Source organism: Balaenoptera acutorostrata, chromosome X (assembly GCF_949987535.1).
Source record: "Balaenoptera acutorostrata chromosome X, mBalAcu1.1, whole genome shotgun sequence".
Classification (NCBI taxonomy): Eukaryota; Metazoa; Chordata; class Mammalia; order Artiodactyla; family Balaenopteridae; genus Balaenoptera; species Balaenoptera acutorostrata.
In genome coordinates, this window is record NC_080085.1 from 95,181,550 (window position 1) to 95,208,996 (window position 27,447).

General features: G+C 39.9%; 1 protein-coding gene across 1 annotated transcript in view; it reads left to right on the forward strand.

Moving 5' to 3' along the window:
• Positions 1 to 2,544: 2,544 nt before the first annotated feature.
• Positions 2,545 to 27,447, forward strand: part of VSIG1 (V-set and immunoglobulin domain containing 1) — a 34,109-nt gene continuing 9,206 nt past the window's right edge. Inside the window, exons 1-3 of the mRNA XM_007196392.2 lie at positions 2,545 to 2,675; positions 16,665 to 16,825; positions 24,544 to 24,742. Of these exons, the coding sequence (XP_007196454.2) occupies positions 2,627 to 2,675; positions 16,665 to 16,825; positions 24,544 to 24,742 (409 nt within the window). The 5' untranslated portion in view covers positions 2,545 to 2,626. The remainder of the gene's footprint in view (positions 2,676 to 16,664; positions 16,826 to 24,543; positions 24,743 to 27,447) is intronic.

Sequence of the window (27,447 nt, forward strand, 5' to 3'; positions counted from 1 at the left end):
TGTCCTGGTTTTATGATTAATTATATAATCACCCTACTATAGTCACCTATGGCGCACGGAAGGAAACACAGGAAGTTCTTAGCTGATAAACACCAGACTCAGAGAAATTTCTTTCCCCATTCCAGCTCCCCACCACTGGAAAAGCCAGCATTACTTCCAGAGGAGCCATTATGAAAACTATGGGTCTCTAGGAGGCTTGGTGGCTCAGAGGTAAAGGCAGAACCCAGGCTGAGAAGAGCTGGTGTGGACCTCCAGAAGGCTGCCCTGCAAGTTGTCCTCCTCTGCAAAATCTCCTCCCTCAGACCATTTCTCTTTATTCATTGCCTGGTACTCCTGTTCAGAGATTTATCTGGGGGAAGACAAGCACTCTATTTTCAATAGTGTAAACAGGTTGGGGAATGTTCATGGCAATTGATTTTTTTCCCTCTTAGCACGGAGCTGATACCTGCTTATACGGAGGAGGCAGTGTGTTTCTTGGAGGAATAGGATTGGAAAGAAAACAGTAATTTTGCCGCACAGGATTCTGGGGGAGTAAGAGCCTCCCTTAGGGAAGCCTAGGTACACAAGGGGCCAGTGGACCATGAGGGTGGGGGGCAGAAGGGAAGGTGGGTGACAAAGACATGTAATAGTTATTTGGGAAAAAAAAACGTTGCCTTGTGCTTAACCTGTGTCTTGGGAAAAGGAAAGGAATGTTCTTTCTCTGCCACCTGCTACTCCTTCTCCTCCCCTACCCTACATTGCCCAGCACCCAGGATTCAAGCCAGTGCTAGACTATGCTCTGCGTAGGTTTGGGAATGAGACTTCATTTATAGCATTGCTTTAGCAGGAATGTGTACTCTTGGGTCCAAACAATGGGCTTACCAATACATTTTGGGACATACCCTTTCTTGAGTTGGGAACTACCTGTATAAGACCTGGTCCCTGCCCTGGAGGGGCTCACAGCCAGTGGATTTAGGGGAAACCCCATTAATAAATAGGAGACTACTGAAGAGTAATCAGGTGCCAACTGTAGGGTATTGGATCTAAGTACAATACAGATTTATCCAAGAGGGAGCCCAGAGAGGGGTGGTTTGTGAGCTCTTCAAATTTTTCACATAGGACAGCATGACTGATCTGCGCTAAGAATATGCTTAGATAGCAAAAGGAGGGAGGAGAAAGTTCTAAGTAGTGATGGAATTCACTTGAAGCCAAAGTTTGGCATCAGACATGAACATGGACAGAGAAGGCTTCGAGAGGGTATCATACCTGATGAGAGCAAAATGGCTTTCTGAGGAGCAGTGGGAAATTGGCTTGGCTGAGATGAGATGGTGTCAAATATTTCCTGTGAATTAAAGTTCATAAAACACCTCACTGCAACTTGCACATATTTCATGTGACTGAACACTTTGAGGCAATAACCTTTGACAGCATTTTTCAGGTGGATGATTTAACATGACTTAAGTTCAGATGAGGTGAGGACCAGATCCTGGAAGGCTGGGAATCCAGAATAAGGACTTTGGACTTGATGAAAGAGTCCATAATGGTGTCATTGAAGATGCGTGATCAAGATTGGAACATTGGCACGTGGCTGGTACACAGAGTGAAGGGGGGAGGAGTCAGGGAGGCCATTTAGGAAGCTGCTACAGTAGGTTAGAGGTGAGGAGCTGCGTGCCTGGACCAGGATGGAAGCAGCAGACTGGAGAAGGGACAGATCTGAGAACTACTGTAGAGACAGAAACACCAGCATTTAGAGATTGCAGGTGAAGAGCCAGAGGAGGCCCTTATGTATCTCAGGCTAGCGTAAGCATGAGAGCAACTTTGTTAGAAGTTCATGTTCAGTTGAAGGCCTCTCATCTCTGCAACCTGCCATTCCTTTCTAGTGAGCCCCCTTTCCAAGTTAACTCTGTAGCACCTATTCAGTATCTTAATTCTGCAAAAATTCAGACTCATCCAGTGGAAGTCTTAAAGCATTTATTCATTCACCTGATTTTGCAAAATTAGGTGGATGAATAAATGCTATAGGGTTTCTAACTTGGAAGACAAAAGCATGCAATTCATCCTACTGCTAGGGCTTCACAAAAGTGTGACATGTCCAGAGTTTGTTCACATAGAAATGAATGCTTTCTTGCTTCATGTCCACTGTGCCCTTTCTGTGAACCCTGTCTCCTGAGAAAATCTTAGAGCACCAATTTGCTAACTTAATTTGTAAAAGGTTAGTGAATCAATGCCCTGAGACTTTTATAGAAGTATTTGAAATTAATTAGCCTTGTCAACTTTTATTTATATAGGCTCTCTTCCAAAAGGAGCTCTCTTTCCCCCCCAAGTATAACTTTTCAATAAGATTGATTTTATGCAATAAAACTTAGAGAATCTGTGTAAGATTGAAGAATTTAAATACGTGGGTTTATTATTAACACAGTAGCAAATATGCCAAGGAAACACGCCCCATGAAAAGTGTTTCAAAGAAAGACACATCTGCTCTGAGAAAGGTTTGTACCCAATAAGTAAGCCCGAAGAGGCTTGTTTGCTTGGTGATGCCAGCAGATAAGCCTGGCAAACCTCGGTGTGACTGAAGAAGCCAGTTTGAGACTCAGCCTAGCCCAGGCGAGCTACTGGACCCTGGCTGTGCTCAACGAACCTTGGCACGATGGTGTTCACATATTGGAAGGTCTTTCTGATCCTAAACTGCCTTGCAGGTAAGGAAAGGATTTCCAACCGAACAAAGATCATTGGGAATGGAGTTTCTTTTTAAACTGAAATTGCAAATTTTTACATAGACTATTCCCCTCCTGTGCTTAAAAGGAACTATGATTAGTATGCTGAGTAAAATAATTTTTGGAAATCTTGCTTAGCAAATATGCCATGCCGATATTTTGGGGGCCCAGCCTGTAAATAGAATTGTTTTATGTAGTTTCTGAATTAGGATTTTTTTCACAGAAAAATCACAGTATCTTCCTTTTTTTCGTTTGAAAGTTGAACAGATGAATTTACTCAGAAGCTGAAGTTGTGCCAAGGATACATTTTTCTCTGTTTTACTTGAGCATTTCCTTCAAACTCATTTTGATTGACTTGCTAAGCCTGGCTGGGAGTGCCTACCATGCTTTACTATCTAACATTTCTTAAGAGTTGTCCTTTTCCAAGCATAAGACTGTATTTAGGAAAATATGTGAGTGATTTATCATTGTGCACAGTATGGGTGTTTTTAGGGGTTTGAGCAGAACAAAATTATTTTTAGAGTCAAAATCCTAATGTTGGTAGACCCAGGAGAGAGCACTAATTCAGAAAAACCCCTTGGCTAGTTTTTTCAAATACCGGATACATTTTGAATCTGTTCTTATGATAAATTAGGTCCATGGTAGATAAAACAAGATTGTTTATCCAAGAAATGATATTTTTAAGCTATCAATAATATTAGGCAGTTATTAGAATGAGGTTTACTAAGCATATTTAATGACATAAGAAAATGCTCAGGATAAAATATTGAGTGAAAAAGCAGGATATACCCACAGGATATGCCTAGAATAAATTACTAGAAGGTTATATACCAAATTGCTCATGGTGATTGCCTCCGGCTGTTGGGATTAGAGATTTTTTTTATCTTATTCTCTGCCTTTTTCATATTTTCCACGGTTTCTACAAAGAATATTACACTATTTTTATAATCAGAAAAAAGTGTTACTTTTCAAAACTATATGGTATTTAGTAATAGTTCTCTAACTGTTTGTTACTGTTTAAACAAACATGTTCTGTGGAGTCACCAGAAGGCAATACTGCATTTATCCAGTGATCTAACCAGGACTTAGAGCTGGAAAAAGCCGCCTTTCTCAATTTCCATCCTGGTGGGAACATATGTTACTATTTTCCCTTTCCCCCAGGGATATTCATTTTAAACCTTAACTTTAGACAGTGAAAGTCTTTGTCACTTTTAAAGAGCTTCCAGTCATTAGCTAATTGGGTCGCCCCTGGGTCTTCTGCACTAGCCCTCTAAAAATCACACCTGTAGTCAACACCTACTTCCCTATGTGACGCCTTTCTCTGGCCTATACTAGATGCCAGTTTCAGAACAGTTGCAAGAGTGGTTTTTCACTATAACAAACATATATATATATATATATATATAATTTTTACTGATTATAAATGTAATGTATGGTCTTTGTAGAGAGGTTAGAAATACGGAAATGTATAAATAAGAAAATAAAAGTCACCAGAAATCTTACCAGAGATTTGGGTGAATTTCTTATTTTTTTCCTTTGCAAGTGTATATATTACATTACAAAATTGGGTTTATACCTTGTATACATTTTTTTTATGGTTTAAAACTTACTTAGATGATGTCAGGATCTTACTTGATTATGACTTTTGGAACAAAGCCCAATCAGAGTGACCAATAAATACTTCAGAGCCTTTGTTTTAAAATTACTGTATAACTGGTTTTGTTGGTGTATAGTGTACATATACAATTTAGCTGGCCCAAAGCAAAATGTGGTAGTGTCAGTCTAGTAGATAGAATGGAAATATGGTGCAATATATTGTTGTTTGCTTACATAAGTATGGAAGTCAGAGAAAGAAAGAGTTCAGTAATCTATGCCTGGCATTAGTAGTGTCCATCAGTTGATCCAGAAATGGCTGTGAGGTAACTGGTAATGTTTCCATCCATGTGTAATTTGATGTCCTACCTGGACTTGTTTCCTGGTCAGGAAGAATGCCACATTTTTGGTGTCAAGCATGGTGCTTGGTGCATAGTGGGCACATAGGAAAGGTTTACTGAAAGAATTAACTACCTTCCGAAATCTTGCCATTTGTGACATGGATGGACCTTAAGGGCATTATGCAAAGTGAAATAAGTCAGAGAAAGACAAACACTGTATGATCTCACTCATATGTAGAATCTAAAAACAAAAACCTGAATTCATAGAAACAGAGAGTATAGCAGTGGTTACCAGGGGTGATGGGTGTGCAGTAATAGGGAGATGTTGGTCGAAGGGTACAAACTTCCGGTTAGAAGATGAATAAGTTCTGGGGATCTAATGTACAGCATGGTGACTATAATTGACAATACTGTATTATATGATTGAAAGTTTTTAAGAGGGTAGATCTTAAATATTGTCACCACAAAAAAGAACACATAATTATGTGATGTGATGGAAGTGTTAGTTAATGCTATGGTAGTAATCATTTTGAAATATATATCAAATCAACACTTTGTACAGCTTAAACTTACACGATGTTATATGTAAATCATATTTGAATAAAGGTGGAAAAATAAAAGAGTGGATTACCTCCTCAAACCCCAAACATCCAGAAATGATTTTCACTTACATATATAAAATGAATTTTTTGTACAGCTAAGCATGACAGATTTTATTTTAATGAAAACTTTTCGGCTGACTTCTAAGGAAGTTAGGTTAAATTCCACTTCAGGAAAATAATGTTAATCAAAAATGTCTTCTGCAAAAGTTCAAGCATATCATTTTAGATGCTTGTAATATATATTAGTCACCTGTTGGAAAGATATGTTAATGTTGTTTCCATTCTCGGGAGGTACGTGCTATGCATTTTAATGCAGTAATATATTTGAACTTTGGGTTTGCAGTCAGATCCATAAAGTTAGTGATCATTTGGTTATATTATTCCCTAACTCAAAAAGGAAGCAATTTTACATGAAGTTGCTGGAAATTAAATCACTTCAAATGCATCAGGTCAAATATGGCTATTTGGTATATTAGGAGAATAATAATCCCCCTACAAGCAAAGTGCCTTCCACATTGCAGGTATTAAATAGATGAATGAACAATCATTACCAAAACATGAGGCATTTAAAATCTTTCTAGAGTGTTGATTAACTCAAGTGTATACAACTTGGATTATTTTCCTTTAATAGTATGCACTGATATTTAAAAGCAGTCACACATATTTCAACCACGTATATGTTTTTTGGGGGGGGTGTTTTTTTTTAATTCAGTCAGGTCAGTGAGTGAAATTGCAATTCTGAGTTTTGTTTAAATCAGGTACTAATCTTTATTTTGCTGTTTATTCACAGTCTTGTCAATGTGGAGATTTTTTCTGACTTTTTCAATTTTTAAATAATTTCTCAATTTAGACTAAATGAATCCAAAGGAAGGGAACATTTTTTTTCCTGACACACAGAATCACTTTCAGTTTAAGACTAAATTTGTACTGTTCACTATCCACATGTGGCTATTTAAATATAAATGAATTCAAATTAAATAAAATAAGAAATTCTGTTCTTCAGTCACACGAGCCACATTTCAGGTGCTCCGTAACTCCATGTGGGTAACGGCTGCTGAATTGGACAGCACAGCTGTAGAACATTTCCATCATCACAGAAAGTTCTATTGGACAGTGCTGGGCTAGACAGTGGTCTCAGAGGTTTAAGTAATGTGCACTAATTGAATGATGTGACATTTTTTTAAAGTTCATCTGGAAATATATAACTCAGCTCTGAAGTGTATTGTCATTATATTAGAGATCGACAGTTTCTGAAAACTGTCTTTTCTTCAGAATTTAAGGATTGATTATGGTGCTGAGTATTGGGAATCAGGGCAATAAAAATGGCCTGGAAATATTGCCTTGCCAATTGTTACCTATTTACAGAACAATGTGTCGTATTCTTAAAAATATATCGTTTCACAGTAGATTTGGAGGTTACCATACTTATTCCGAGGTGATATTGTTGAGCTTTTACGATCTCAATTTACATATTTATATGTCTTCTATTAAAAATATGTTGAAAATCCCAAATCCTTGATTTTCATTTGCTTCCATTCTGGTCTGTACTATAAATGGTTCCTCATGCGTTGACATGGCAGGCAGAGATTGTGTCTGTCTTGTTCATTAGTATTTCCCCAGTGTTAGCACTGTTTGTGGCAGAAAATAGGTGCTCAACAGATATTAGCTGATAGGCATCAAGGCTTCTTCCATGGCTTACCTTGTGTGAGAATTGTGTTTACTCTGCCTTCAGGCACTTTTGTCGAGGGTAGCCCTTAAAGGTTCTTTTGGTTTGTTTTTTGTTTTTGTTCTTTTTTTGCCTTACCTATCATAAATTATTACCATTAGCCAATCCCATAATAGATACTGGGACATAAACTAGAGGACAAAAATGATGGCCAAATAATATCTTCAAAATCCCTTTTTTAGGGGAAAGTTTATGGGAACTTTAATGGCCACCAAATCCCCATTCTATCCCTTTAATTTTGGAGGCTTTAAAGACATTTGGAAGTCACTATTTGGGCATAGCCAGAGATAGATGTGGCTAACTTCCAGGAGAAATGAGATGGGCTTCTGAGGGCAGGAGAAAGTCACTTAGCTTTCTCCAGTGAACTTTCCATCAAAAAAAGTAGCTGATTTCTGCAGGCCAATTTTGGTTTTGGAGTAGGCATTATGGGAACCAGGAACACATAGGGAGGAGAACATTGGGAAAGGGAAAACTGCATGGAGTTAGAAGGTGCTGCATTGGTGTCTACCCTAAAACACTTCTCTCAATTCATCAAGACATTGGTTGCCATGTAAACAGCCAACTCTGACAGAGAAGCAGCTGGACCAGATGGTCTGGTTGTGACAAAGAACATGGCTATTGAATCCAGGAAACCAGGGGTAATCAGTACAATGGTTTGCTTTTTCTTTAAAATTTTCAAAATGTTTGTTAATTCCCTGAGTTCCTTTTGCCTGACCACTGTCATTAAGAAAAAATAAAATCAAAGTCGTCTTTGGGAAGGGGGCCAGGAATTTGTCTTTCTGTACTATTTCCTCTGACCTTCCCACCATCTTTGTATCCTCATCCTGTCCCAACCTGTAAGGCAGCTAGCTTTCTCACTCTAGCCCCCCTGCAGCATAAAGTGCACCTCTTAAACTTGACCTTTTCTAATACCTGCCTGACAGTCTTATGTTCCATCCTGGAAAGCTTCTATACTCTGACTTCGCAATGGAGAACAACCAGTTATTACGATGAGCCAATGCCTCTATAGTGTTACCCAAAGTATTGTCCCCTATAACATCCCTTGGGAAGATGTTTACGTAGTACTAAGGATTTCAAGTACAGTGGTAGGCTGGATTTTGGGGTAGGGAGCTCTTTGGTATTCCTCCAAATCATATGGGCAGCAGATCCTTTTCTAAGGCCAATAGTTCTCTCAGGCCCCTTTTACAATCTTAAATCTTGAGGGAGATTTCTGGTTTGGACAAAATGACATAGATTTGTGTCTCCTTGCCTCTCCCTGCTAAGCACAAGTATAAACCCTCCCAGGAAATAATGCAAGAGACAGCCAAGGGAGAACTCTGAAAGATAGTAAGAAAAAAGCAAACTGGCTTGGATCCTGGGAACTACAGAGTGGCAGGGTATCTTATGCCTCTTTACCCAAAGGAGGAAGGGGCCCCAGTCCTGGCATTTCCTGATCCTAACATAGCAGCCCACAGGGAGACTGATTCTTCCCCCAGACTGAATGGGAGTCCCTCTAACATCAGATGAGCTCAACACCACTGGCAAGGGGCAATCATCAGGAGACCCACCAACAATAGGAGAAAAAAGAAGCAATCTCCTTCCTCACTGGGCCTGAGACTCCCTACTTTCACCTAGCGATACTGAGGAGGGAGGGTGGAACAGAAAAGAGGGATGAAATCACAGAAAGTATCTGGTTCTAGAAGGCTCTTTGTCTCTCCTCCCCCACAGAGAGACACCAGGGCAGCTGGGGGTTCCAATAGGAGTGTCCTGACATACCTATCTCCCACTGAGAGATACCTAGAAACCTGACCTAGGGAAATGCTTCCAAGTGCTCAGGCAACAGGATCAGGGATAAATAGAAGCCCTGGTGACCCCAGATAACCAAACAGACCAAAACAACACCACAAAAATTAAACTGGCATTAGAAATATGCAAAAGTAGGCCAAGACCTGTGTGCAAAACATAAAACAAAATAAAAGTGACTGTCCGCTAAAATAAAAGATTTAAGTAGGAGTTTTCTAACATAATAGACAAAATGTCTGTAGGTTTTGACAAATGTATAATCACATGTATCTAGCATTATATTATTGTACAGAGTATTTTCACTGCCCTAAAAATCCTCTGTGCTCCACTTATTGATGTCTTCCTCTACACCAACCCTTGTCAACCACTCATCTTTTTACTGTCTGCATAGTTTTGCCTTTTCCACAATGTCATATAGTTGGAATCATACAGTGTGTAGCCTTATCAGATTGGCTTCTTTCACTTAGGAATATGCATTTAAGGTTCTTCCATGTATTTTCATGACTTGATAGCTCACTTCTTTTTAGCACTGAATAATATTGTCAGTGTCTGGATGTACCACAGTTTATTAATCCATTCACCTACTGAAGGACATCTTGGTTGCTTCCAAGTTTTGGCAGTTATAAATAAAGCTGCTATAAACTTGTGTGCAGATTTTTGTGTAGACATAAGTCTTCAACTTCTCTGGTTAAATATCAAGGAACACAATTGCTGGATAGTATGGTAAGAGTATGTTTAATTTTGTAAGAACCCACCAAACTGTCTCAAAATGCCTGTGCCATTTTACATTCCCACCAGCAACAAATGTTGCTGGTTCTCCACATCCTCATCAGCATTCAGTGCGTCAGTGTTGTGAATTTTTTTTAAAAATTTAAAAAAATTTTGGCTGCGCCATGTGGCATGTGGAATCTTAGTTCCCCGACCGGGGATCGAACCTGTGCCCTCTCCATTAGAAGCACAGAGTCTTAACCACTGGACCACCAGGGAAATCCCCCCGTAGTGTTGTTTTAATTTGCATTTCCTTGATAACATAAAATGTGGAACATCTTTTCATATGCTCATTTGCCATCTATATAGCACCTTTGGTGAGATGTCTCTTTAAGGTCTTTGCCATTTTTTAATCTGGTTGTTTGCTTTCTTATTATTGAGTTTTAAGAGTTCTTTGTATATTTTGGATAATGATCCTTTATTATCTATGTCTTCTGTAAATAGTTTCTCCTAGTCTGTGGCTTGTCTTTTCATTCTCTTGACAGTGTCTTTCACAGAGCAGTTTTAATTTTAATGAAATTCAGCTTATCAATTTTTTCTTTCATGGATCATGCTTTTGGTGTCATCATCAAACCCAAGGTCATCTAGATTTTCTCTTATGTTATGTTGTAGGAGTTTTATAGCTTTGCTTTTTACATTTAGATCTGTGATCCATTTTGAGATAATTTTTATGAAATGTGTAAGTTCTATGTCTAGATTCCTTTTTTTTTTTTTTGGCACATGGAAATCCAGTTGTTCCAGCACCATTTGTTGAGAAGATTTTCTTTCCTCCATTGTATTGCCTTTGCTCCTTTGTCAAAGATCAGTTGACTATACTTATGTGGGTCTATTTCTGGCCTCTCTATTCTGTTCCATTGATCTATTTGTCTATTCTTTCACCAGTATTACACAGTCTTAATTACTATAGCTTTATAGGAAGTCTTTAAGTTGGTTAGTGTCAGTCCTCCAACTTTGTTCTTCTCCTTCAGTATTTGTCTTGGTTATTCTGGGTCTTTTGCCTCACCATATAAACTTTGGAACAACTTTGTTGCTATCCACATAATAACTTGCTGGGATTTTGACTGGGATTACATTGAGTCTATAGATTAAGTTGGGAAGAACTGACATCTCAGAAATATTGAGTCTTCCTTAAACATGGAATATCTCTCCATTTATTAATTCTTGTCTGATTTCTTTCATCAGAATTTTTTAGTTTTGCTCATACAGATCTTGTACATACTTTGTTAGACTTACACTGAAGTATTTCATTTCTGGGGGTGCTAACGTAAATTGTATTGTGTTTTTTTAATTTTAATTTTATTATAGTATAGTTGATTTACAAAGTTGTGTTAGTTTCAGGTGTACAGCAAAGTGATTCAGTTATACATATACATATATTCATTCTTTTTAAGATTCTTTTCCCGTATAGTTTATCCCAGAATATTGAGTAGAGTCCCCTGTGCTATACAGTAGGTCCTTGCTGATTATCTATCTTATATATAGTAGTGTGTGTATGTTCTTCCCAAGCTCCTGATTTATCCCATTGTGTTTTTAATGTCAAATTCCACTTCTTCACTGCTGGTTTATAGATAGGAAAGCGATAAAGTTTTGTACATTAACCTTGTATCCCGAAAATTTGCTATAATCATTTCCAGGAGATTTTTGCTGATTCTTTTGGATTTTCTACATAGGCAGTCATGTCATCTCTTGTTTCCTTCACAATCTGTATACCTTTTATTCCCTTTTTGTGTCTTATTGCATTAGCTAGGACTTCCAGTATGAGGTTGAAAAGGAGTGATGAAAGGGGATATCCTTGCCTTGTTCCTGACCTTAGTAGGAAAGCTTCTAGTTTTTCACCATTAAGTATGATGTTACTGTAGGGTTTTTGTAAATGTTCTTCATCAAGTTGAAGAAGTTCTCTGTTCCTAGTTTATTGAGAATTTTTATCATGAATGCATGTTGAATTTTGTCAAATGCTTTCTCTGAATAAATTGATATGATCATGTGATTTTTTTCTTTAGCCTATTGCTGTGATGAGTTACATTAATCAATTTTCAAGTGTTGAACCAGTCTTGCATACTTGGGGTAAATCACACTATTCTTGGTGTAGAATTCCTTTTATTCATTGTTGGATTTGATTTGCTAATATTTTGTTGAGGATTTTTGCATCTATGTTCATGAGAGATGTTGTCCTATAGTTTTCTTGTAATGTCTTTTTCTGGTTTTAGTATTAGGGTGATGTTGGCATCTTAGGATGAGTTAGGAAGCATTCCCTTTGTTCTGTTTTCTGAAAGAGATTGTAGACAATTTGTACAGTTTCTTCCTTAAATATTTGGTAGAATTCACCAGTGAACCCATCTGAGCCTGGTGCTTTCTGTTTTGGAAAGTTATTAATTATTGATTCAATTTATTTAATAGCTATAGAATAGATATAGGCCTGTTCGGATTGTCTACTTTTTGTGTGAGTTTTGGCAGATTGTGTCTTTCAAGGAATTGGTCCATTTCATCTAGGTTATCAAGTTTGTGGGCATAGATTTGTTCCTAGTATTCCTTTATTATCCTTTTAATGTCCATGGTACCTGTAGTGTGGTCCCTCTTTTATTAGTAATTTGTGTCCTATGTATTTTTTTCTTAGTTAGCCTGGCTAGAGCCTTAACAATTTTCTTTATCTTTTTGAATAACCAGTTTTGGTTTCATTGGTTTTCTCTATTGATTTCCTGTTTTCAATTTCATTGATTTCTCCTCTAATTTTCATTATTTCTTTTCTTTAAAAAATTAAAAAAAAATTTTTATGGAAGTATAGTTGATTTACAATATTGTATTAATTTCTGCTGTATAGCAAAGTGATTCAGTTTACATATATATATTCTTTTCCATTATGATTTATCACAGGATACTGAATATAGTTCTCTGTGCTATACAGTAGGACCTTATTGTTTATTACTCTTCTTTTTCTAGTTTCCTAAGGAACAATCTTAGATGATTGATTTTAGAGCTTTCACATTCAGTGTTGTAAATTTCCCTCTAAGCACTGCTTTGGTTGCATACCACAAATTTTGGTAAGTTGTATTTTCATTTTCATCTAGTTAAAAATATTTTTAAATTTCTCCTGAGCTTTCTTCTTTGACCCATGTGTTATTTTGAAGTGTGTTGCTTAATCTTCATGTGTTTTGGGACTTTTCAGTAATTTTTTGTTATTGATTTCTACTTTATTTTCATTGTGGTCTGAGAGCAGACACTGTGTGACTTCTTTTAAATTTGTTAAGGTTTGTTTTATGGCCCAGAATCTGGTCTATCTTGGTGAGTATTGATAGTGTTTTAAAAGTGCATCTCTTTGTATAGAACACTCTACCCCAAAACAGCAGAATGCACTTTTTTTCCTCCAAGCACCCACAGAACACTTACCAAAATAGACCATAGGCCATATAACAGACCTCAACAACTTTAAAAAATTTTAAATTATACAGTCTGTTCTCTGAGCACAATGGAATCAAACTAGAAACCAAGAACAGAAAGACAACAGGAAAGTCTCTAAATACTTGAAAATTACACAACACACTTCTAAATAATCTGTGGATCAAAGAGAAAGTCTTAAAGGTAATTTTAAAAATATATATATAGAGCTGAATGAAAATGAAAATATAACATATAGGCAAATGTAACATGCAGCTAAAGCAGTGCTGAGAGAGAAATTTATAACACTAAATGCTTACATTTGAAATGAAGAAAAGTCTCAAGTCAATAACTGAAGTTCCTACATCAAGGAACTAGAAAAAGAAGAACAAAATAAACCCAAACAAGCAGAAGGAAGGAAGTAATCAAGAGTTGAAATCAATGGAATTTAAATAGGAAAACTATAGAGAAAATTAAATGAAATAAAAATCTGGTTCTTTGAAAAAAATTGATAAACCTCTAGCAAGACTGGTAAAAATAAAAAGATAAGACACAAATCATCAATATCAGAAGTGAAATATGGGATATAACTATATATCTTGCAGTCATTAAAAAATATAAGAAGGAAATACTATGAACAACTTTACATTCATATATTTGATGACTTCTTAGAAGAAATGGATCGATTCCTCAAAAACAACAAACTACTAAAACTCACCCAATATAAAATGTATAAGCTGAATATCCCTATAATCATTAAAGAGATTGAATTCGTAATTTAAAAACCTCCTGAAAAAGAAATCGGCAGGCCTAGACACTTTCACTGGATAATTCTACCAAATGTTTAAAAAATAATTAACAACAATTTTACACAATCTTTTCCAAAAAATAGAAGAGGAGGGAACATTTCAAACTCATTTTTGAGGCTCGTATTAACCTGATACCAAAACCAGACAAAGACAGTACAAAAATAGAAAACTACAAACCAATATCTCTCATGAACTTAAACTCAAAATCCCTCAAGAAAACACTAGCAAATTGAATCCCACGATGTTTAAAAGGAATTCTACCCAAGTGGGATTTAAGGTATGCAAGGCTGGTTCAATATTCAAAAATCATTCAGTGTAATCTCTCATATCAACAGGCTAACTTAAAAAAAAAGAGCATATCAATTGATACAGAAAAAGTACCTGACAAAATCCAACACCCATTCACGAAAGAAAAAAAACAAAAATACCAAACAAAAAACCCAAGACCTCTTAGCATGTTAGGAATAGCCGATGTGTTAGTTTCCAAAAGCTGCTGCAACAAATTGCCATAAACTGGGTGGCTTAAAACAGACAAATTTATTCTCTCACAGTTCTGGAGGCCAAAATTCCAAAGTCAAAGTGCTGGCAGAATTGATTCTGGAGAATCCATGCCATGCCTTTCTCCTAGCTGGCTGCTAGCAATTCTTGGCATTCCTTGGCTTGTATATGCATCACTCCAATTTCTGACTCTATCTTCACATGGCCTTTCCTTCTATGTATCTGTGTGCCAAATATCACTGTCCTTGCTCTTATAATGACAGCAGTCATTGGGTTTAGGCCCCACCTTAAATCCAGGGTGATCTATGTCATCATTAATTACATTGCAAAGACCCTGTTTCCAAATAAGATCACATTCACAGGCACCAGGGATTAGCACTTGTTCGTATCCTTTTGGGGGCCCCAATTCAACCCATGGCAGAGGAATTCCCTTAACTTGATAAAGAACATCTACAAATATCCTACAGCTAACATTGTATTTAATGGTGAAATACTGAATGCTTTTCCCCTAAGACTGGGAACAAGGCAAGGATGTCTACTTTCTCAACTCTCTTATTCAATAAAATACTGGAAGTTATAGCTGCTGTAATAAGGCAATAAAAATTAATTAAATACATACAGATAGGAAAGGAAGAAATAAAGTTCACTCTACCCAACAAAAGACTGGCATCTAGGTTGTATAGAGAACTCTCAAAATTCAAAAGTAGAAAATTAAGCAATCAGAAAACGGGCAAAAGACATGAAAGACATTTTGCTGAGGAAGATATACAAATGGCAAATAATCACAGGAAAAATTATTTAGCATCATTAATTTGCATTAGGGAAATGAAAATTAAAACCACAATAATATATTACTACGCACCTATTAGAATGGCTAAATTAGAAAATAGTGACAACACCAAATGCTGACGAAGATGGGGAGAGGCTGAACCACTCATACACTTTGGAAAACAGTGTGGCTGTTCTTTGCTTACTTTTAATAAAACTAAACATGTAACTACCATCTAACCCAGCAATTGCACTCTTGGGAATTTATCCCAGAGACATGGGAATTTATCCTCATACAAAAATCTGTACATGAATGTTTGTTGGAGTTTTATTTAATTGCTAAAAACTAGAAACAACCCAGATGTCCCTAAATGGGTAAATGGTTAAACAAATCGTGGTACATACATACCATTGAATGTTACTAAGCAATAAAAGGCAATGAACTACTGATACACACAACAACTTGGATGAATTTCTAGGTAATTATGCTAAGTGAAAAAAAGCTAATCAGCAAAAAGGTTACCATGCTTCCATTTATGTAACATTTATGAAATGACAAAATTTTAGAAATGGAAGACAGATTAGTGGTTGCCAATGCTTAGGATCAGGGATGGGGTACAGGAGAGAGGTGAGTGCGATTATGGAAGGGAAATATGAGGGATTTTTGTGGTGGTGGACTGTTCACTATCTTGACTGTGGTTGTGGATACACAAACCTACACATGTGATAAAATTGTGTAGAATTAAATGCATACACACACAGGAGTACAAGTAAAACTGGAGAAACCTGAAATGAATAAAATCAGTGGACTGTATCAATATCAGTGTCCTGGTTGTGATATTATACAGTAGTTTTACAAAAAAGTTACCATGGGGGTGCTGAGTAAAGTGTACATGGGATCTCCATCTTATTTCTTAGAATTGCATGTGAATCTACTATTATCCCAATAAAATTTTCAATTAAATATTGTTGAGGGCCCAAAAGACTTTTTGCTATGTAGGTTACTTCTGTCTATATTTATTGTATTAGAAGGTAAAACTAAAAGAAATTTAAACACAAATATACACAAGCATGCATTCCATTAGCCACTAGAGGAATATCATTACTTGTCATGTAACTGCTGGAACACTCCGTTGTACACTCATGAGAAGATGAGAGTGAAAAAAATAACAACTTAGTATTATTCTGAACATCATTTTGATCTTGTAGCCTCCCCAAAATGGTCTCAGGGCTAGGATGACCAACTCCTCCTAGTTTTACTGAGACTTTCCTGGTTTAAGCACTGAAAGTCCTGGCAAAACCAGTATAGCTTGCCCGAGACTCACCTGGTTTTAAAACTGAAAGTGCCATATCTACAGAACCTCATCAGCTCTGGGCAAACTGAATTGGTTGTTCTCCATACTCATGGACTTTTTGGGTCCTTGGACAACACTCTAAGAACCTCTTTGCCAGGCCATCCTTACACAGGAGAAATTCCCAGTTCAGTGTTATTACCGCACCATCACATAGGAGTTGAACATCTTCACATTGTAATTTGTTAGAAACTCCTCTACCCCATGCCAGTTGCTTGCTCAACTTTCCTATATGGTTCATTCTACATTCTCCTTGCCTTGGATTCCTCAAATAAGATGTCATTGAAAGTGCTTTGTAATGAAAAAAATGTCATCAGAATGTGAGTGTGTACCATCGTTTTTTGATGATTATCTTTTCAGGTCCAGTTAGTGGAGTGCAAGTGACCATCCCGGACAATTTTGTGAATGTGACTGTTGGATCTGATGTCACTCTCATCTGCACCTACACCACCACTGTGGCCTCACTGGACAATCTTTCCATCCAGTGGACATTCTTCCATAAGGAGTCACAGCCAGTTTCTGTAAGGACTTCTTCCCCCTAAACTCCTCTCCTTTGGTAGTTCTGACACATAAACTGTTGGGGTCAGTGTGAGAAGAAGGAATGGTAAGCCAGTGGCAACAGGAGCAGAACCTCAGATACAAGGGGTTTGAAGATAGCTGTTTAGGGAAGATCATCATCTAAGTGACTTGGCTTTTGTCCTCTCCTCATATTCAGTTACAGCCTGTTATCTCAATTCTGCGTAGGTCAACATCAAGTATATCATGTATTCTAGAGTAGACAGGAAGGGTCTTTCTCACAGGTGAAATGAGCAGTAGTTCTGAAAGGGCTTCTCCCCTCCCCCAAATCTCTCCCTATTATTTCCAGAAAACCCCAGTTCAAATATATGTCCTAGTTGATCTGCAAATCTCTGTCAAACTTAATATCTGGGCTCTGCCTGTCAAGTGAGCTAGCTCATTGTGCCAGACTGAGTCCTGATGGAATGAGACTCTCCAGGTGGGTGGATAAGGGCAAAGTAGTAATGAACCTTGGGTAATAAAAGGCATCTGGAGGCTAGAGGATAAGGGACAGGAGGGGAGGCTAGGGTCTGGGGAAGAGGTTGCTGGAGGAGGGTGGGTGAAAGTCAAAGGAGGAGGATGATTCTACTTGCAAGCTGCCTATTCCCAGTTTTTTTTCATCTGGCCTTAAGGATAATGCCTTCTTTAAATTAGTCCAGGGACTAAAATTGTATACTCAAAAGTATGTGTGTGTGTGTGCACGTGTACGCACATGTACGCATGTGCATGCACTCGTGCATGTGAGTGTGCAAGCATGTATGCCAACACATATCCCTTGAGGGAAAAAGTCTGTAGCTTTCATCAGATTTTCAAAAGGATGTATGATCCAAAACAAGGAGTTCAGAGAAGAGATAAATCAGTGTGGTTTGGATATAGTGGAGTTGGGCCTTGAAGGAAAGCAAGGGTTCTGATTATAGAAAGACAGAGGAAGAGGCGAGTTGAGTGGGATAGAGGAGGCCCAAGGGCAGAGGTGGAGAAGAAGGAGGGCCAGGGTCTCTTCAGCCATCACTGGTCTTTCGGTCTTTTGTCTTTACCAAAGGTCCTGAACATTTGTTTAGCAGGAAACATCGTTCAAGAGGAGACTATCAATGCCACCCTCTAGTCAAAGTTCAACAATTTTGCTCAGTACTGGTTACCTTAGACAAGTATCTGAATCACTCTATGCCTCTCTTCAAAATATGGTAGAATAGTAATATTCTTCTACATGGGCAATATACCATGCAGCATTCAGTTCTCAGATCCACCCACTTCTAATCAAACACAGCACAGCCCATGCCTCGATAGTGAGGGTATGAAGGAAAAGGCAGTCAGTCAGTGTCTAAAAATGGTGTATGCAAGAGATGCTTGGGAAAGATGTAGTTGGACCTGTCAGGCAAGAACACCTGTACTGGACCCCTTCATTGTTTGGGGTCTCTAGGGCAATGGCACTGGCTTTTAGGAGTGGGATGGGAGGGTCTGAGTTTGGTAACAATTCAGATCAGCACAAGCCCCTGGCAAAGCTGGGACAGTCTTGAGTTTGCCTTCTCATGCCCATGTCTGGAATTCCTTTCAGCTTCCTCCAAAAGGCTTTGGGACCTATGGCTGCCTTGAGCAGGGCAGTGGTCAACTCTTGCCATAAGTTCATCTTCTTTTTCTCCCCCAAGATCATTGTGTTAAAGGAGCAGTTGACTCCAAGACCTAGTATTTCTCAGTACCCAGGGGAGAATATCATCTCTTACTGACTATCCCCTCCATGGGGTTCCTTTGTGAATGGGGGCTACGGAAGTATGCCATAAGTCTTCTGGCCAGGAGCCAGGGTATTCATTAGCATGGTCTTTCTCTTAGAGAAGCCCTCCTCTCAGAAGACATGGACAGATTCAGATAGTCAGTCCCTCAGCAGGGAGTCACAGCTGAAGCCTCTAGGCCCCAGAACAGGCAGGCTAGCATAGAAGTTTTGGTTCCCCTCTGATCACATGAATGGCCTCCTCTTCCATCCAGCTAGTCACTGGTAAAAGTACAGAGACTTCACCTGCCCATGAACAGAACAGGCATTGACCCTACTTAGCATGAGTCTCTCAAACAACACTTACTCTTCTAGAATAGCCACAGTGGAAGAAACCCTTTGCCATCTTCATCTTTCTAACACACGTATAATGTGGACAACTTCTTTCTAGAACCTAGTATCTTTATATTCCATGGCTGCTCAGATTCTTCCAACTTGGCCTCTGCAGATAGCATTATATCAAATGCTTTTCAGATGTTGGTGGGGTGAGGGTGCTTCACCTCCTCAGGGGCGTTTGAAAATGAGAGGAGTATTGGTTTAAGTGTTATAAATGGGAGTCACTACCGGCATTTACTGGGTGGTGGCTAGAGACGCTTAATGTCTTGCAATATGTAGGAGAGACCCACACAGGAAAGAATTGTCTGCCCCAAATGCCAGTGTGCCTCCAACTGAGAAACACTCCAAGTTCTTCTCTTCCCACCACCCCTTCCCATCAAAGTTTATCTATTCTGTGTCCCATTCCCTCAGGTGTCTATTCTTGTTAAATCTGATAAATTAATGTAATGCTAAGGTGTTAAGGACTGGTGATCGTTCACTTTGTTCTCTCCCAAAGAAAATAATTTAAGCAGAAACCTTCCAGGCTTCAAAGAAGCAGTTTGGTTGGTGGGTATCTCTGGCAAATGGCAGGCTGGGAAGGGAGTGGTTTGGAGGCAGGGAAGCCTTCCTTTTGGTGTTATATTCCTTCCACGTGCAATCCCAGCCCCCCCTATGCAGTCTAGAGAAAATTCTGGGCTTGAGACCATTGCCACTCTACACTCCTCACCTCCCATGGCTAGCGCCTTTATGAACAGTGCAGGAAAGCAAGAAGCTGGAAGGGAAAGAATGGGTGGTTTGCTGTGGACTTCCATGCCCTTCTCATTTCCAGAATGTACCCACAAAGCGGCTCTGGAGGCTAAAGGCATTTATTAACTCCAACTCAGACTCAAACAGAAAGCAGGCTGAATTCTTTCAACCCTTCTTGTTTATACTCCAGCTTCTAGTTAGAGAGCAGTGTCACAAAGCTGAGGGGAAAGAAATCTTTTTGGACAAATCTGGCTCCCAGCTGCGTGGCCTCCTGTGAATAGGAACTTGGCACAGTAGGAAGAGAAAGGCTGTCATTGCAGCTGGCAGCCGTCGAAGGCCTCATGCGGTGAACCCACTCGGCATGGGAAGCATCATGCCAATGAATAGCAGCAACTGGCAGGAGAAGGGTTGGGTTGGAGTAGCGGATGGGATGGCCCCAAGAGGGGAAGGTTGCCTGGGAATCATCTTCCTCATCCAAGGCAGGGCTATGAGTGCCGGGTTAAGGTATTCAGCGGGAATTGGGAGGTCTGGATTCTAGGTCTGACTACAAATTGTGTGACCTTGGGAAGATCACTTCCTTTACTGGGGCCTCAGTGTCCTTTTCTGTAATAGAAGAGGATGAAATCAGAGGTTGCAAACTGGCAGCCTCTGGGCCTGATTTGGATGCGTGTTGGTTGGCCAGCCCAGTATTTTGTTCGTTTCCACAGTTTGAAAGCCTTGTTTGTCTTGGCTCTCCAGTTCACCACAGTTCCCACTATCCTCCATGATCTTACCACTACCCACCAGCCCCTCCCAGCCATTTCCCATATGTCCCAATACCCAGCTGGTTTCTGAAGGCTCTTCAACCTTAGCAACCATGAGCTAAATTATCTCTAAGGGGCTCTTATAACTAATGTGCTATTATGTCTCCACATGTCAGCCTCTAACATCACCAAGGGGCAGGCAGAGGGGACCTTGGGGGGAAAGTGGGGCAGTCTGTCATGAACACAGCCACAAAGGGCAAGTGGGCAAAAGAATGAACAAGCACCGCTTAAGGAAACACTTGGATGGGTTTTCTTAAAGCTGACTTGCCAGCCCCCAAATCACCACCCCCAAAGGATGTGGCCTGTTGAATGAACATCCATGGCTGTTCCTGGACCTCAGTTGCTTTGATCTCTAAATTGACAATATACTTTCTTTGAAAAGTGTACAATACTCACAGGATCATGGGCCTGGATTTGGCCATCGTTCAGCTTTGATTTCTAAAAGGGTTATTCTTTTGTGGAAAATGGAACCAAGTTTCAGTCCTTCCTGTGTGATTAGATAAGTGGTTTCAGGAAAGCATTTCATTTTTTTTCTCTTTACAAGGACACTGTGACAGTGTGGACTTCCCCTAACAGAAAGCCCCTCCATCTGTGTGTCTGGCCGCTGACTGGCCCTGGGGACTTTCCTTCTCACACAGCACCCTGAGGCCAAGGCCTTTCCCTTTTAGGTCTCCATGTTACACCTCCTCACCTCCATTTCTATCCCAGACACCTCCAGTATTATTTGTGAGAGGGCAGGATATATTAGGCTACAGTGCGAGGAGCTAGGATAGAAGGGTTGGTGAAGGTCCTTTTTGTTGGGAACTTACAAGTCCAGGGCCTCATGACTTATTTGCTCATTGATTCCTGCCCAGCCGTGAGACTTTTACAATGTGGCTTCTTTCCATGTACTGGTCCTGACCTAAAGCACATTCTCCTGGCCCCCTGCTTTCTGCAGAAATAAAGTCCTTTCAACTAGATCCTCTGGGACTTACTGTGGGCCGTAGGCAGGACTGATGTATCTCCCTGTGATGTCATCAGGCTTCAACATAAAACAGGCCGACCTACCCTCAGTCCTCCTAGGAGCAGGGGAAGCGGCCAGAAGTCTAAGTTGTAAAGGGCTTCCTTGATAGACCACAGGCTGCGTTCCAGTTAAGAGTCCACAGGACCACAAATTGTTAATTAGAAAGTAAATAAGGCCAGCGCTGGCTAGTGAAATGGAAAGCCGGATATCTTGGATGTCAACTCACATGAAGGTAATAGACCTTTGACAAGTTGAACTTCCTCCCGGCCTACTTGAATACCTTAGGTTACACTGGCTTTCCAGTTTGTAAGTCAAACAAGACCCCTCTGGGGCAAAAGTTTGTGATTTCAGTAGGTGTGAATGGGTGAATTGAATTATAAATGGTTCCTTTAGGGCAGAAAAGAAAGCTAGTTGATGTTAGAGAACCGGAGGAGAGAGACAAGATGTTTTCTCCTTAAATATACTCTTTTCTTTGAATTTTCCATCAGAATCTCCCTTTCTGCTTTAGTTTAAAAGTATATTGGCTTTCTACCTGAAGGAGAATACATTTGAATTTATCTAGACAATATCTTTTGGTTTGCTGATTGCCTTCCCTTTCATTAGCCTGTTAATGTAAAAAGCACTGGACAAGGAATTAGAAGAACTGCGTTCTTGACCCGGCCCAACTGTTAACTTTGTGTGTCTTTTTTTTTAACCTCTTTGGGCTTCAGTCTCTTCTGTAAAGTGAGGAGAGTGAATTAAATGAACCATAAGTCTCTTCTAGTAGATTTTATGAAATATTAATTGCCATTGGACTAGGGCAATCCCAGTTTATTGAATAATAAAAAACAATCCCTGGAATTATACACATTTATATGAAACTAGCAAAGTGTGTACACAGACTTTGTGTATTATGAAGGGACCTCAGGGATCACCTAGTCCAGTGATTCCCAAAGTTTAGTCATTCATGTCTCATCTTCATGATTTGTGTCATATTTGTGTATTACCAACACTAGTAATTATTTAATGTTGTTTTCTCTATTGACTTGGTTTTTTTTTTTTTTTTTGGCTGCACCACGCAGCTTGTGGGATCTTAGTTCCCTGACCAGAGATTGAACCTGGGTCTGGTAGTGAAAGTGTTGAGTCCTAACCACTGGACCACCAGGGCACTCCCTGACTTGGTTTTTAAAAGTCTTAAAAATGTCTGCCTTAGTTTCACTGTAAGCAATAATATCCATGAAGTCACAGATTTGATGTGATAGCTATGTCTCTAATACACATTACATTTTTAAAGTTTCCAATTTCTTGCCACCTAAAATCAACTTGTGGGCCTATGCTTAGGGAGTACATATCATACTTTAGAGAACACTACTCTGGTTCCTCATTCAGATGTGGAAACTAAAGGTTGGAGAGATTAAATAACTTTGTTTCTTATTGCAGAGTAGGTTGCCATGTAGACATGAGGAGAGGCTACTTCCCCCATGTCACAGTCAGAGGTCCAGCATGGCTAAAACCCAGGTCTTATGGAGGCAACCTAAGTGTCCATCAATAGGTGAATGGATAAAGAAGATGTGGCACATATATACAGTGGAATATGACTCAGCCATAAAAAGAAACGAAATTGAGTTATTTGTAGTGAGGTGGATGGACCTAGAGTCTGTCATACAGAGTGAAGTAAGTCAGAAAGAGAAAAACAAATACCGTATGCTAACACAAATATATGGAATCTAAAAAAAAAACGGTCATGAAGAACCTAGGGTCAGTACGGGAATAAAGACGCAGACCTACTAGAGAATGGACTTGAGGACATGGGGAGGGGGAAGGGTAAATTGGGATGAAGTGAGAGAGTGGCATGGACATATATACACTACCAAACGTAAAATAGATAGCTAGTGGGAAGCAACCGCATAGAACAGGGAGATCAGCTCGGTGCTTTGTGTCCACCTAGAGGGGTGGGATAGGGAGGGTGGGAGGGAGATGCAAGAGGGAGGAGATATGGGGATATATGTATACGTATAGCTGATTCATTTTGTGATACAGCAGAAACTAACACACCATTGTAAAGCAATTATACTCCAATAAAGATGTTAAAAATAAATAAATAAATAAATAAAACCCAGGTCTTCTTACTCCTAGACCAGGCCTCTTTCCATCACACCATGCTGCTTCCACAGTTGCCATTATGATCTGAATATCCATATTCTTTAACAGAGATGGGACTATAATCAAGATCTTTCTTAAATCTAGTAAATATTAATAATAATAAATAAATCTTTATGGCTTTGGGTGAGTCGTTTAATCTCTGTGTTTGAGTGCCCTTATTTGTCTAAAAGCAGTAATAATCCCAGTTCTGCCTCCTGCCATGCGGGGAGAAAGGTAGTAGCTACCGTTGACCAAGCACTTCCTAGGCCCTTGGCTAAGTTACTTTGCTTCATCCTCGCACCACCACTATGAAGCGATGGGGCCAGATGGTTTCTCAGGAGCCTCTCTGCTCTGAAATGTTATTCTTCTAACAAACAGGATGAACTCAGTTTTGCTTACCCAAAGGAATATGCATGTAAGGAGCATGAATATTCTTTTAGGGAAATCAGATATTCTAGATAATCCCGCTGGGTAAAGTAAACTGAAATCAAAAATGTTTATCAAGTAGGAAAGACGATGGTTTTGGTTTTCCCATCAGACATTTGTGTCCTATATAATGAGTTTCCTCCAGGTAGACTCATCAGGTGAGCATCTTGATCTGTTAGCCTAAGCTTAGGAGTTGAATCCTGTCAGCTCCAGCTGCCTACTGTCTATAAGATCTGCATATCTCCCTGCCCTGATGACATCACAGAGCTGCTTTGAGCACAAATGAGGTCGCGGCTGTGCAATGCTGTGAGAAAGCTAAAGTGTCCCACTGAGCTGAGAAACTTTTGCCACAGGGACCTGTTCCTTACCGGGGGCGGGGGGAGGGGGATACTGCTTCATTTTTCGTTCAATGTCAAAGTAGGTAACATTGGATAGGGGGAACTTCCACGTAGCTTATCCTAGCCCCGGACACTGCCCAGTTCTCATTTCTGTCATTTTCTGTCCTAGATTTACTATTCTGAAGGTGGACGAGCTACAGCCATCGGGCAATTTAAAGATCGCATTGTAGGGTCCAATGCTCCAGGTAACGCATCCATCACTATTTCGCATATGCAACCAGCAGATAGTGGCATCTACGTCTGTGATGTTAACAACCCCCCTGACTTTTTCGGCAAAAATCAAGGCACCCTCAACGTCAGTGTGTTAGGTATGGACAATTTTTTCTGCTTTTTCTCTTCTTGGAGCAACTTAGGACATTGAATGAGCTAGGGCAGTGAGTTATTGGTACCAATTAAGTCCCAGGGTAAATATCCTCCCTGCTCCTTTATTATCGGGAAAATAAAGACACACCACAAACCCAACCCATAGAGTAACACTGAGAAATCACTCATAAAACATGTTGAAACAATTGTCAAACCAAAAAGGCTGCCAACATGACAGATAGCAATAGATGACCACTTCCTGGACCCCTATCTCTGAAGGATGCGATGAGAACAGATGGGAAAATGCACAGTCCCACTATATGATCACTAGCAGCTCTTTCAGAGGGAACCTCCAATTAGGGCCAGTCCTACCTGGGGGAAACAACTGTCAATTTGTTACCTCTCCAAAGCCAGCCGCAATTCCCACCATTAAATCATTCTGTGGAATAAAGGCAGATGGGTCCCTTTCTAAAATATTAATGCTATTTGGAAAAAAGAAAGAGTTGAGAATTCATTTATTTATGCACAGATATTCAGTATGTGACATGGGGCAAGTCATATCTGCTCTTAAATGAATTTGGAGTGGTTCATTTATGCAGCATTTATTGAGTGCCTGCTTTGTGCCAGGAGCCAGGATGGAGGCGTGGTTTCTGCTCTTGGGGAAGTTCACAATTTTGGTGATTCTTAGGGATCCTTCCCATCTCTGTCTGAGAGGACACTGGGAGTTTTGCTCCTGTCTGTATGCCTAGCAGGTCCTGTCTGCAGGCCTTCAGATGTACTGAAGGGAGGGATGAAAGGGCTGTCAACCTTCACCAACTAACCAGTTGAGCTAAGGGCTCTCCCACTTCTAAGTAACCCCAAATGGAGCTTATCTAGCCGTTGCTGCTCTTGAGCTGTGTATATCCATCACGGGAAAGGAGGAACTAGATCCAACCAGTGACTCGATAATTGAGTAGCTTTGAAAAGCCGCAATTGGTAACAAGGTGCACACCCCAAGAGGACTGCCCAGAACCGTCTGAGCTTGCTGCCCAGGTGATGCCTAAAAAGAACCAGCCATTTACTGTGAGGTTTGCTACTGCATCTACCCACCTGGAAAAGAAGAAAAGGTAATCGAGAGCTGATTTCTAGGAACGGGATAACTCCATCATGTTTTTATTTTGCTGCACCCTGTGCTAGGCTTTGGGGTACAGGGGATGACAAGAGAAGTATACACAAGCCCTTTCCTGGGAGAGTTGATGTTCCAGTGTGGAATAGGTGCTAGCACATCAGGCTGGGAGTCAGAAGACCTAGGTTCTAGCTCTTACTCTGCTACTCAGTGGCCTCAGACAAGTCAGTCCACCTTTCTCTGGCCATTTTGAGATGGGGTTGAAATTCCTGCCCTGTCATATTATCGTTATGAGAATCAAATGATATGCTGGAGATTCAGTGTTCATAGAATTTGAGGGATTAGTCCCCTAATGGTTTTCTGTTACTCCCTGGCTCTGGGTTGTCCTTCTGACCAGAAGCAACCTAAAGAAGCCAAGCCTCTTTTTCTCTGAGCTTGGAAATAGCCCTGAGGTAAAGTTAGGGTGGTTAATATTCTTAAATTTAAAGTTCAGAGAGTCCCCAATCAACTTCCATAAGAAGTTGAGGGTCATTTCCTCTCTAAGTTGTTTTTTCCCATGAGTCTTTGGGTCAGTTGTTCTTGCAATGACTGTGTCATGACTTTTCCTTAAGCATCCAGTACCCAGGCAAGATAAGAGACAGAAGGCTCTGTGGATTTCTTTGTCTGGGAACTCTCAAAATCCTGTTTTTATTAATTAGGCTAAGAACAAAGGCATTCCACAAATTTATGCTTTCTGGAAATTTTGAGACTGATAATTTCCTCTAAAAATTGCAGAGGCTGTTTGCAGTTCTCAAATTCTATTGCACATGAGTGCCTGCTCTGCTTGCCCTGACTGAGGGGTGGGGCATGGTAGGGGCAAGTGTGTAAGGGAGACCAACTGAGGAGAGAGGTATTGATATTTCCTTAAATATTGCTCTTCCTAGCAATGCGTCTTTTGGAGACTTTTCATAACCCAGTGGTAGACATAGATCCCATGCATTCACTCATTCATGCATAAATTCATTCGGCAAACCCTGAACACATGTTCAGTTACTATGGTAGGCAATGGGGATGGAAAGATGTAAAAGTTCAGCTCCCAGCCCTCCTAAATTTCAAAGTCTAGTGGGGGAGGCAGATATATAACATAAGCTTACAGTGGAGGGAGGAGAGGAGAGCGGGGAGATCACAGGGGAAAGGGCATAAAGCCGTGCAGGGGGAACTGGAGAAGGCTTCCTGGAGAAAGTGACTTCTGCATTGAATGTTGAAGGATGTGCAAGAGCGTGTCACGCAGAAGAGGGGATGAGGTGGCAGGGCACGATTTAGGTGAAGGAAACAGCAATGCGCAAAGGCCCAGGTGGTTTGGACGACCATTCATTTGAGAGACTTCCGTTAGGTATGATAGCCTTGGAAAATGAATATCTGAAAAATACCCAGCAGAAGTTTGAATAATTATTTTGTATGCATTTGGAACAAGCATCATCTTCCTTCTGCAATTTGGCACATAAAAAGAAAATGATGAATTTAGAGAAGGTTTGAGAACACACTGAAGCATTTTCATTTATTTTCTGAGGTGAGCCTCTTCTTCCCATCCCAATTCTGTTGAAAGCAATAAAGCTAAATGGTAGA